Source organism: Otolemur garnettii, unplaced genomic scaffold (genome assembly GCF_000181295.1).
Source record: "Otolemur garnettii isolate 467f Iridium unplaced genomic scaffold, OtoGar3 scaffold00088, whole genome shotgun sequence".
Classification (NCBI taxonomy): Eukaryota; Metazoa; Chordata; class Mammalia; order Primates; family Galagidae; genus Otolemur; species Otolemur garnettii.
The window spans coordinates 531,887-544,548 of NW_003852483.1; the positions used below are offsets into that span (position 1 = coordinate 531,887).

General features: G+C 40.7%; 1 protein-coding gene across 1 annotated transcript in view; it reads left to right on the forward strand.

The window, feature by feature from the left end:
• Nucleotides 1–9,973, forward strand: part of SPTLC1 (serine palmitoyltransferase long chain base subunit 1) — a 77,628-nt gene extending 67,655 nt beyond the window's left edge. The window contains exons 14-15 of the mRNA XM_003795007.2: nt 7,014–7,087; nt 8,578–9,973. Coding sequence (XP_003795055.1) covers nt 7,014–7,087; nt 8,578–8,671 — 168 coding nt within the window. The 3' untranslated portion in view covers nt 8,672–9,973. The remainder of the gene's footprint in view (nt 1–7,013; nt 7,088–8,577) is intronic.
• Nucleotides 9,974–12,662: the final 2,689 nt, after the last annotated feature.

A 12,662-nucleotide genomic window follows, 5' to 3' on the forward strand; every position in this document is an offset into this window, starting at 1 on the left:
AAAAAAAAAAAAAAAAAAAAAGGTCTCTTTGCCCTGAGAGATGATATAAAGGAAATTCTTGGTCACCGGTCATGACATGGAATTATCCTGATACTCTGGGTCCTTTCTAGCATTTGGCCACATTGATGGGCCACAATCCTCCCATGGGGTCAGTCTTTAGTTCCAAAGTTCTGTGCCACTTCATATTTAAATATATATATTAATGCTAGCCTTCTCCTCTAAATAATTACTTGTTCACTGTGTACAAAGCCAGGCTTTTGCACATGAAAAAATGCTCATTGTTCCTGATCAACAGAGAAATGCAAACCAAAATCATTTCAAGATATTTCCTAATCCCAGTGAGAGTGGCCTACATCACAAGGTCCTGAAGTGACAGATGCTGGAGTGGTTGTGGAGAGAAGGGAACAGTTACACACTGTTGGTGGGATTGTGAGTACAGCCTCTGCAGCAGGAAGTATAGAGATTCCTCAAAGAATTAAAAGTAGACATTCCATTTGATCCCACAGCCCCATTACTAGGTAGCTGCCCAAAAGAAAAAAAATCGACTGGGCACGGTGGCTCATACCTATAATCCTAGCACTCTGGGAGGCCAAGGCAGGTGGATTGCTTGAACTCATGAGTTTGACACCTGCCTGAGCAAAAGCGAGACCTTGTCTCTACTAAAAATAGAAAAACTGAAGCAAGAGGATTGCTTGAGCCCAAGAGTTGGAGGTTGCTGTGGCAGTTACCCAGGGGGACAGTTTGAAACTCTGTCTCCAAAAAAAAAAAAAAAAGAAGAAAGAAAAAGTCATTTTACCATAAGAATATTTGTACTTGAACATTTATACCAGCCCAGTCCACAATTGCAAAAGATATGGAAACAACCCAAGTGCCCTTCAACATATGAATGGATTAATAAACTTTGGTATATGTGGACCATAGAATACTATTCAACCATTATCAAATGATAGAGATTTTTTTATTTTTTGTAACAACCTGGATAAATTTGGAGAACATAAGCAAAATATCACAAGAATGGAAGGAAAAAACTGCACATACTCTGTATTTGATTAGAACTAGTTGATTGGCTCGGCACCTGTGGCTCAAGTGGCTAAGGCACCAGCCACATACACCTAAGGTGGCAGGTTCAAATCCATCCCGGACCCGCCAAACAACAATGATGGCTCCAACCAAAAAATAGCCGGGCGTTGTGGTGGGCGCCTGTGGTCCCAGCTACTTGTGAGGCTGAGGCAAGAGACTTGCTTGAGCCCAGGAGTTGGAGGTTGCTGTGAGCTATGGTGCCACAGCACTCTACTTAGGGGGATAGCTTGAGGCTCTGTCTCAAAAAAAAAAGAACTAGTAGATTAACAACATGTTCACATGAGAGAAAAACTCAGGCAAATTCAAGTAGGGTGGGGAAGGTCGGGTAAATTCCCACCCAATAGATACATTATTATATGGGTATATTGCATACTTTCTAGGTGAAGGACACATCTGCAATCTGGACTTTAACCTTACAAAAGCAGGCTGTGTAACCAAATAATATGTGCCCCATATTAATCTGAAATTAAAAAAATAATACTTTTTCTAATAAATAAAAATGTTGACATGATTAATGTATGGGAAAGGTGTGCAAAAATTTCAATATCAGACTCTTTAATTCCAATAGCACCTTGTGCAAGTGTAGCATGTGGAGATCATATTATTGCTACTATTTGAAGTGTAGTGATGTTTCTCTGATGTGGTCCTGCTGGTGCTATTCTTTAGTGAGAAGAATAGTCCCCAAAACATGGAAGCTTTAGTTGACGATATTATAGCAGAAATTTCCCCAAGCATCACTAAAGATTCAGACGTAAACCTACTAGATCAGTGGTTCTCAACCTTCCTAATGCTGTAGCCCTTTAATACAGTTCTTGTGAGTCGTGACCCATATGTTGAGAACCACTGTACTAGATGGTTATTAAACCCTAGGACAGCTCAGTTCAAACAGCATCTCCTAAACCCATAGTAATGAACCTGGCCCAAGTCAAAATGAAAGAGAAAATCCTGTGAGCAGCCAGGCATAGGCAATAGCTGACCTACAAGGGCAAACCCATCAGCTAACAGCTGACTTCTCAGTGGAAACTACAAGCCAGAAAAGAGTGGTCTTTATCTTCAAACTTAAAATCTTTTCTCCACAAGTGGAGAAAAACCCCAGGTCTGAGCACATGCTGCCTTTTATAAGCTGCTTAGTTGGTCTCATCTTTCCCCTGGCAGGATTGGTTGTTGTATCCTGCCTTTGGATACAACCTGTAATTGACAGGTTGGGATTATATAATAGATTATATCACAGGTTTAACTAGATGCTAATGAGCTCTAGGAACTTTTCACTATGGATGTTCCCACTAGGGAATAGTTTGAGCTGCAGTTTGGTTCCTAGCTATAATTTGGTCCCTACTCTCCACCCATAGCCACTTCCTTGCCACTGTTTGCCCTCCACCTTACCTAACACAAGATCTGCCCTGCAGGAAGCACTCAGACCTGTACTATATACAGAATAACACAGTGGACCCCTAACAAAATAAAGACTCTTGGAAACCAAAGGACAAAGCCTAGCCACTGTAGTAGCCCATGAGATAAAACAGAGCCCCACCAACAATATGAACCAACTCCATCCTGCCTATCAATCCTCTCAGTAAATGTGAATGGCTTGAACTCCCCACTGAAGAGATACAGGCTGGTTGGCTGGATAAAGAAGCACAAGCCAACTATATGCTGTCTTTAGGAAACACATCTAGCCCCCCCCCACCCCCCAAAGGACAAATCCAGACTCAGGGTCACAGGCTGGAAAACAATATTTCATGGAAATGGCAACCAAAGAAAGCAGGAACAGGAATCTTTACTATTGCAATGATAATTCACTTTAAAGCAACAAAAGTAAGGAAGATGATAGACACTACATATTGGTCAAGGGAACAATCCAACAAGAAGACATTTCTATTCTAAATATTTACCTACCTTAAACACTCCCAGATTTATAAAGCAACCCAAACTGAACAATAATGATAAACAACACCACCATAAAGCTAGAGACCCTAACACCCCACTGAAAGAACTGGAAAGATCCTCTTAACAGAAACTAAGTAGAATAACAATGAACATAAATATGGCTAGAATAAGTGGGCTTAACAGACATATGCAGAACCTCGCACCCCAATAGTACTGAGGATACATTCTTCTCATGGATTGTTCTTCAAGCTCAGGCACATCCTAGGTCAAAAATCAAACCTCAAAATATTTTAAAATATCGAAATTATACCTTATTTCTTTATAGACCTCCAAAGTTGTTTTATCCTTTGCCACTTTGTATTTAAAGATACATGCTTAGTTTCTCCTCTGAATAGTTAGCCATATAGAAAACTCACTTGCTCACCTTTTACAAAGTCAGGCTGTCATAGTTGTTGGAGTCATTGTGTGTCACACACATTCCCAGACAGCTGACCAATTTGGAATGAGGCCCCAACATAGCAGCATGGCTCAGGGACAGTCTATTAACTGTCATCTTGAAGTCAGAATGCTTTCATAGGCAGGAAGGAAGGCAATGTTCATTATATGCCTACTTGAAAAGACTTGTTTTAAGTTTTTTTACCTTCCAAAAGTCTTTTTGCTACTAATCAGTACTTAGACATTAACTAAGAAGCACATTCTGAGGAAAGCCCTTGGCCCTTTTGTCCTTTTAGTAGCACTGCCTCTCCTGTGCACCCCCCATCCCATAGTGCTCTGGATACCCCTTCTCCCTTTTCAAAGAAACATACAGGAGATTTGCACACTATGAGTGTGTGTGCCCTGTGACAACATTGCCTTTAGTCGAATCTGACATACACTTCATATGTATTTGAGAATGAAAATGGGCATCTTCTGCTTCCTCGTCCTCTTGGGGTCATGATGACAGCTGTTCCTGTTGTGTGCCTTGGCCAGGCGTGAGCCTCATCCATCTGGATGCCCTCTCAGGCATGCTTTCTCAGTGCATGGCTATGAAGTGCACCGACCAGGTGGGAAAGTCACCACTGGCTTTGTAGCCTCTTACATCCTATAGTGTTTGAGCCACAAAATCTGGAGTAATGGTGGATTCATGGGAAACTGCATACAGTATGTGGCCTTCTGGAGTCAGTTGTGTTAAACAAAAGTGAAAACAAACCCGGAATCTGAGATGATGAGTGGTGGGGCTAGAGCAACTGGCCTTGCTAAGTGAGGAAGTGTTATGTCCCCTGGGGCACAGCTCTGCAGACATGAAGAGAGATGAACCCACCTTAAAGGGAAAAAGTATCCCACTGCCTGCTTTACTGCTTTGGTATTTTTATTGTAATTTTGCTTAAACATAGACTGCCACAAAAGTAAGTGCAACATGTTTGCGATTAGCATTCTTGTACAAATAAATGTAAAACCAAAACAGATTTTATAAATTAAATACAAACTAAATGAACAAGCCAGTAAAATTCAGATTTATTACACTGCCTTCGTGTGATAGGTGACTTTGTTTTTCTCAATGAAAAAAAGAGAGCCATAGCAGTGCAGGCCATGTGGGCTGCCTGTGTGTGTGCAGGACCCCAAATCATGATTCCTTGTCCTCCCTCAGAGTTTCCCCTGGAGCTGCCTCAGGACAGCTGTCTACGTGGGCTTTGTGTTTGGGACATTTGCCGTCTCTCCATGCCAGTATACCAGTTCTGTATGAAATCCACCTCTGTTCTTTTTTATTAGATGCAACAGTTAGTCTTACTACTGCTTTGTTCCAGATGGGTACGCAGAGGAAAATGTGAATGAAATGACTCAATATGAACATTGAGAAAGAGAAAGTCAAAGTCTGGACAACTCACAAATCCCAAAAGTGTATCTGTGGGTTCAGTGTGATACTGGGTATCTTAAGGAAGTTATCTTGGAGCTGAATGAGAACAGTCTGGGGTAGTGAGGAACAGTATACACTATGTGGAAGAAAAAAGAAAGATCTTAGAATTTCTTTGCATAATCACAGCTTTAAATCTTCAAAATCCTTTGCCCCACTCTCCTCTTTTTTTTTTCAGTGTTCAAAGGAGAGAGGAATCATGGTGCTGTAACTCTTGTTTAAGCTTTGTTTAAGCTTTGTAGAATTAGAGGTTTTGCCAAGTTTATGTTGAGTTACTCGACAGGACACTACTTTTTACAAACGGAGCTGTTGTTTATAATGTCTCTTAACCAGCTCGGCTAGAAACAGCCAGGCCAGATGTTCTCAGGAGTTCATGTCCAGCGTCTAGAGCCAGCAAGAGGCTATCATCATCGCTGGTATCGCTTCCTTCTTTTCCTTGCAGCTTATAGATGCTTTACTGCCAGGCATGTGGAGTACTTTCCTCTGTCTACCCCTTCCTCCGTTTTATTTTTTAAAAAATATAATCTACATACCATAAAACTCACCCTTTGGGGGTATACAGTGAAGTGGTTTTTAGTACATTCACAAAGTTGTGCAGCCATTGCTATCTAATTCCAAAACATTTTTATCACCCTAAAAAAGAAATCTTCCCAGGCAGCGCCTGTGGCTCAAAGGAGTAGGGTACTGGCCCCATAGGAGGTGGCGGATTCAAACCCAGCCCAGCCAAAAACTGAAAAAAAAAAAAAAAAAAAACTTTCGTATCTTTTAACTTTGCTGTTTTTTATCCTTTGTTTATTTTAGTAGAGAACGTTTTGATTTAAAAATAAAAATGTTGACATGGTTCATGTATGGGAAAGCGATGCCCAAATTTAACACTAGCCTCTTTAATCCTGATAGCGTCTTGCCCAGGTGTAGCATGTGGCGGTCATATTACTGTTGCTATTTGAAGTGTAGCAGCGTTTCTCCGACGTGGTCCTGCTGGCGCTGCTCTTTGGTGAGGCTCTTGGTGCCCACAGAACTTTGTTCATACTACTTCCCTATGTTCCAGCTCTGCTTTGCCTAAAATGATAGCTGCTGGTTACCTGTGACTGTTTAACTTTAAAGTAGGTAGGACTAAATTAGAAATTTGAGCTCTCAGTAGCATCAGCCACCTCTCTTAAGTGCTTGGCAGTCACATGAGACTCTTGGTGACAGTACTGGACACCGCAGAACAAATGTATTCATCACTGCAGGATGTTCTATGGACGTGGCTTCTTGAGCTTATGCTGTGGGTATTGTAAGGTTGTCTCCAGCACTGTGGTCACCAACTGCCAAGCCACGACACGATTCCTGCCCATGGCCTGTCAGGAGCTGCGCTGCACAGCAGGGGTGAATGGTGGGCAAGTAGGCAAAGCTTCGTTTGTATTGATAGCTGCTCCCTGTTGCTTACATCACTGTCTCAGCTCTGCCTGCTGTCATATCAGCAGCTGTATTGGATTCTCATAGGAACATGAACCCTACTATAAAGTGTGTGGGAGGATCTAGGTTACGCATAAGCCTGACGATCTGAGGTGGAGCTGAGGCAGTGATGCTAGCCACACTAAGGAGTGGCTACAAATACAGATTAGCATTAGCAGAGAGGTTTGACTGCACAGAGACCACAATAAAGCAGTTGCTTGCATTTACAGCTACAAATACCAAATCTATCAGTGAGTGGCAAGTGACGAGCTGTATCTGGTGGCAAGCTTTATAGCAACAACACACTTTTGTCACTGGGTGTCACTGTCTCTCAACACCCCCAGATGGGACTATCTAGTTGCAGGGAAACAAGCTCAGAGCTCCCCCCGATTCTGTGTATTGTGAATTGTATAATTATTTCATTATGTATTACAGTGTAATAAAATAATACTAGAAAGAAAGTACACAATAAATGTAATGTACTTGAATTATCCTGAAACCATCCATCAGTACCCTTCCACCCCCCAATCCATGGAAAAATTATCTTCTATGGAATTAGTTCCTGGTGCCAAAAAGTTTGGGGACTGCTGCTCTTGTAGTTATAACTGGGAAAGGGAGTAAAAACTGCTGCTGAGGGATCTCGGTGAACCCTCCCATGTGAATTGCCACTGTGTCTGAAGACTAGGCTGCACGTATCTTCCTTTCTCTCTTCACACAGTGCATGAACAGAAGTATTGCGTTGACTCAGGCACGCTACTTGGAGAAAGAAGAGAAGAACCTCCCCCCTCCCAGGTCAGTTGACATTAAAATATGATCTTATTTTTTTTCTACTTTAAACTCTGAAATACATTATGTTTTGAAAAATTCTGAAAGACTATCACAGAATCAGGCAAAATATCTATCATTACAGTATAGCTTATTATCTGCTTTGTCTTTAAACTAGATATTTTAAAAATTTAACTGAAAAGCCCTTCAGGACTCATTTAGGGACCCATTTAACTCAAAGAAATGTCTGGGAGCCTTGGAATGAACCAGGGCAAGCTGAAGTTCCCACCACTGATCCCTCCCATGTCTCAAAGGTGGCACACACCGGGCCAGCAGCCTCTACCATGAGGGCTGTACTTCATGGAGGGACAGCAGTCTGGGTCATGGTGGTCATGCTGCCTTTTCTGGTGTTTTATCCAGTGGACACTCAGGAAACAGAGCAAAGGTGGGGAAAATCTGTAGAGTCCACAAGACACACCAAAGGTTAAAGACATTAAAGGAGACTGGATTCTGCAGTCAGAGCACTCACAGTATAGTTGAGGGGGATGAACATCTAAATATGGCACTGGGTTAGGGGGTCACAGGAGGAGTGTGGTCAGCTCTGCTCTGGGATGGTGCTGAGGTGTCTGAGAGCCGGTGACACCTAACCGAAGCCTGGAGAAACAATGTGTGTCACATACAGGGTGCATTGGGGCCTTCCAGGTCCATCTAGGAGCCAAAAGCACATGCATCAGAGGGGCCAGGCACTAGGTCAGAGAGGCCACGAGATGAAGAGTGGGCACCAGATCTAGATTTGGAAGGTCAGTCTGGCTGCGGCTCAAGGCACCTTAGAGATCTTGCCCATCAGTTTTCATTGTACCCATCCAACTGTGTAATCCTGTGTTTACTTGCTAGTAAGATACAGATAAACCAGGATAGGAGCCATGCTTGCTTTGGGTCCTCAGAACTCTGTGCCCAGCACAGAACAGCTCAGTAAATGTGGCAAAGCATGAAGCAAATGTTCACAAAAGGAAGAGAGTGGGACAGAGGTGGTATTGTCCTATGACGCTAATATTTCTTCAGTTTCCCAAAATCTTGAAAATTTCTGCCATGCACAGAATATTAAAGAACTTCCTTCCACATTACTTATTGAGTTATAAATACCAATAGCCAGACACTTACTGATTTGAAAAAGGTGAGTTCCTGCTCTGTGTTGGCACCAAACGAAGCAGTAGGTGATGGACAGGATACTGTTTCCCAGTCTAGGTAGCAGGGCCCATAACAGTCTGCTCTGAGTGTGTGCACGCTATTGGTACAGGCCAGGGCCTGCAGGCCACAAAGTCCCTGGCACATATGCTCACCTACCACAGCACTGAGAAGTTGGCTATAGATAGCAGGTACACAAATGGACAGGCTGCCTTGAGTAGAACTTTATTTACAAAAGCTAGTGGTGCTGGATTTGGCTCATGGGCCATAGATGGCTGACCTCGGTATAAATTCTCCCTTGATAAATTTTTGTGTCCTTTACTGTTTCTCAGCATTAGGGTTGTGGTCACAGTGGAACAAACAGAAGAAGAACTGGGGAGAGCTGCGTCCACCATCAAGGAGGTGGCCCAGGCTGTCCTGCTGTAGGGTGAAGCCCAGGACTGTGGCCTCCTGCCACACAACATGCAGACAGGACTTGAGACCTCCTGGTGGCCAGAGAGTGGCCCGAGAGCAAGAGCACATGGATGTTGGATAGGATTATTAGCAAACTGTGGTTATAGACCAAGTGTGTGACCATGAGACGGATGCTTATTATTTTTAAAAAGGAAACACACCTAAAAGCCCAGGAACTGATTTTTTAAAGGGGAAAACTAACGACAGTATAACTGGTATTTAAATTGTGCTATTAGTACTATTTAAATGTTTTATTATACTAATATTTTATATTCTTTATTGTTGTCATTTAAAACTGGAGTTTCAGTTTCTCTTCTCTCACTTTTAATAGAACGATTCTGTGAACACTTCTCAACCCCTTAATATTTCATAGAAAAGTGACTTAGCAGCAGAAAGCTAAGAGGAACACGTCACCATGTATGCTATGAAATCTATTACTGAAGATCTCATACAACCATATCTTTTCCAGTCATCAACACATGAAGCTAAATGGGGCTAAAAGGAACACTTTTTGTGTGATTACGGTAAACTTCATTATAATATATCTGAATCTTCAGATTTTTATATACACTAAATATTGATGTTATACCATTTCTAACCTGAGCATCCCTAACTAGGCATATTCGTTATACTTCCTAAGTGAGCAATAATTTAATCAAATACTATTTTATTTTAATATAATTGACCTTTAGATTTATTATGTGTGGACTTTTAGTCTGTTTTAGGAAGGGAATTGGTTATTATGTTGATTCCAAAATATAATCATATCCTTCATATTTTAGAATATCTCAAATATATTCCTTTTTTGTATAGTGGGTTTCCCTAGTTATGTATAACTTCAGGCTTTCTCTACGTTAAGAAAAATGAGAATTACTTTTCTTTTTAGGTTACGAATTCCAAATATTTAAAAAATATGAGAAAGCACTAAAAAAATTAAGCTATATTTTATCTGTTTTCTCTTTAGCAAAGCAAATTAAGTGGTAAAAAGGTTTGTGATATGTGCCACAAGATGACACCAATATTCCTTCTTATTAAAGGTAAAGGAATACAATTATTTTAAAAGTGTCATTTTTATAATCTGTGTTCATATTAACAAATGGTCTTCAACATGTTTTTAAATAACATATTTTTTTAATGTTCAGTTTCTATTTTGCTTGAGGTATTTCATATATATGTGCCTTTTGATTGCTGCTGCTTTAAAGGATACAGTACTCTTGGGGAATGGATCTGTTTTGTTTTTTAATGGAATAAACCTACATTCCTGATGATCAGTCTGTCTGCATATGCAATGTATTCAACAAAATAGTCTCTTATTTTTAACGTTTTTGCAAACCTAGGATAGTATTCTTTGTGTATGTGCCTTTGTTTGTTTGTTTTTTAGTTAAATAACAGCTAAATTCCTTAGTTTTTTTCCCCCTCATATTCACCAGGTGAATACACAAGAATATATTGTATCTGAAATTTCCTAGGTTCCTGCTGATTTAAGTGTTGGCCTCTTAAGACTACAAAAATATTAGTGCCCTGACCAGGTACAGTGACTCATGCTTATAATCCCAACAGTTTGGGAGGCTAAGGCAAGAGGATAACTTGAAGCCAGAAATTCAAGACCAGCCTTGGCAACATAACATGGCCCATCTCTACAAAAAGAATTTGTTTTTAATTGGCAAGACATGGTGGTACATGCCCATCTCAGCTACATGGGAGACTGAGGTGAGGGTCTCTGAAGCCCAGGAGTCCAAGGCTGCAGTGAGGTGTGATTGCACCACTGCACTCCATCTTAGGGAACAGTGAGACCATATCCAAAATATATATATATGTGTGTGTGTGTGTGTGTGTGTGTGTACATACGTGCTAGAATAATTTTTCTAAACAGATGAGAATAGTAACTCTTCAGTTCCTTTTATAATATTTTTTAAGTTAAAACAGCAACATCCAAATGTCTGATGAGGAAGAAAGCGTAGCAAGGCTTTCTTCAGTCCTAAAAACACCAACATTTTAAACAAGAAGAACCAAAAATAATGGAGTCCATGGTCCAGTAATATGTACTACAAAAGAAATCTGCTAAGAGCAGTAAAATTTGAGTCAAACTGAAGCAGAATGCTGAGAAAGGACAGTTGTCTCAAATCTGAGGCAGGTTACCAATTTCTCTTTTACAAAGAGAATGAAAGGACTCTGCAATGCCCGTCAGTGATCCTGTGTTTGAAAAGCCAGTCAGTTGGGGTGAGCAGCATGGAACCCATTTGGAGCCCATTTCCCCTCAGTGGGATTCCCTAAAGGGAAAAGGGAACCTTTTTATTATCTATGGTTAGATTCCAACTCAGGAAAAGTGGGGCTTTGAGGCAAGTTGAGACAGAAAACATACTAGTGTTTCATCAGATTCAGAACACCACTAATTTTGCCATGTGTACTACTAAAAGAATATAGTGGTACATGTATCAGGTGTAAGATGTATTTCAGTGTCAGAGAGATTGGTGAAGAAAGAACATCTTAAAATCCATGAAAATAAGCCAGTAATCATCTGATGTATGGGTCTGATGCCATCTTTTTTGATGTGTGGACATAAAGCCTTAGTCCCAGAAGATAAGTGATGTTCAAAGATAATGGCAGAGATCTGACCTGAATATCTTCATATATCGTCCTTGTAATGACATGAAACAAAATCATCCATAACCAACACCCATGATAGGGGCAGGCTATAGAGAATTCTTATACTTATTTCCCTACTGCCTGCCTGGTAAAAGGAGGATGGACTAGGACCCCAGGATGATGAAGCACAGATAAAATAAGTCATCTCACCAGCACCACACAAAGCAAACCAGAGTGGAACATTTTCCAGGGATTCAAGCAAAGAAGAAAATATGAATCAAGGATTTTACATTGCCCAAAGCAGACTTTCAAGTAATAGGTTATAGAAAAATAATTTAGAATTAGAATTTGATCCTTATTAGTGAGCCCTTCCTGAGGAATCTACTAGGGAGAAGTATCTAATCAAAAATGCAAAATAGGCGGCACCCGTAGCTCAGTGGGTAGGGCGCTGGCCACATATACCAAGGCTGGCGGGTTTGAACCCTGCCTAGGCCAGGTAAGATAACAATGGCAACCGCAATAGAAAAATAGCTGGGTGTTGTGGCGGGCACCTATAGTCCCAGCCACTTGGGAGGCTGAGGCAAGAGAATCACTTAAACCCAAGAGTTTGAGCTGGTTGTGGGCTGTATGCCATGGCACTCTGCCCAGAGCGACAGCTTGAGACTGTCTCAAAAACAAAACAAAAAGCAAAATTGTGTAAATAATAAATGGAACACAGTGCAAGGTTAAGACTGACAGAACACTAAATGATTTAAGGAAGGGGGGGATTGATAACATTATAAAATGTTTTGGTCATGAAGATAACTAGTGGAACAAAAACAAACTTCCCAAAATTCTTTTAAAAAAAACAAAACTAAAAACCAAGTTAGATCACATAGAGGAGAAAAATAAACAAGTATAACACAACACATACAGAAAATACAACAGAACGACATAACCTAAGAACAGGTGTAGGTAAATATACATGCACTTAATTCCACTCTAAGAAGAATTTTCAGATTGGTTCACAGGCAAAACATCCTGCTGTTCTAAGAGACACACCTAAAGTCAGAAAAGTGAAATAGAAAACAAAAGAAAGCTGAGATAATTCTGACATCAGACTGGTAGAATTCTGGTAGAGTTCTGGCCAGTAGACATTAAGTATGTAACGCTAAAGGACACAATTCAGAATGATGTAATAAATACTTCTGCACTAAATATCACAACCCATATTCACAAAGCATACAATAGGAGATTCAAGGGAAAATAGTACCACACTTTGAGATTGGGTTTTCAGTCCCAGAAAAGTCAAGGAGGCAAAAATTAAGCAGGGCTGTAGATGATCTAAACAATGTAAGACAGGTCATATGGCAGTTCATCAAACTTTTAGAGTATCTAT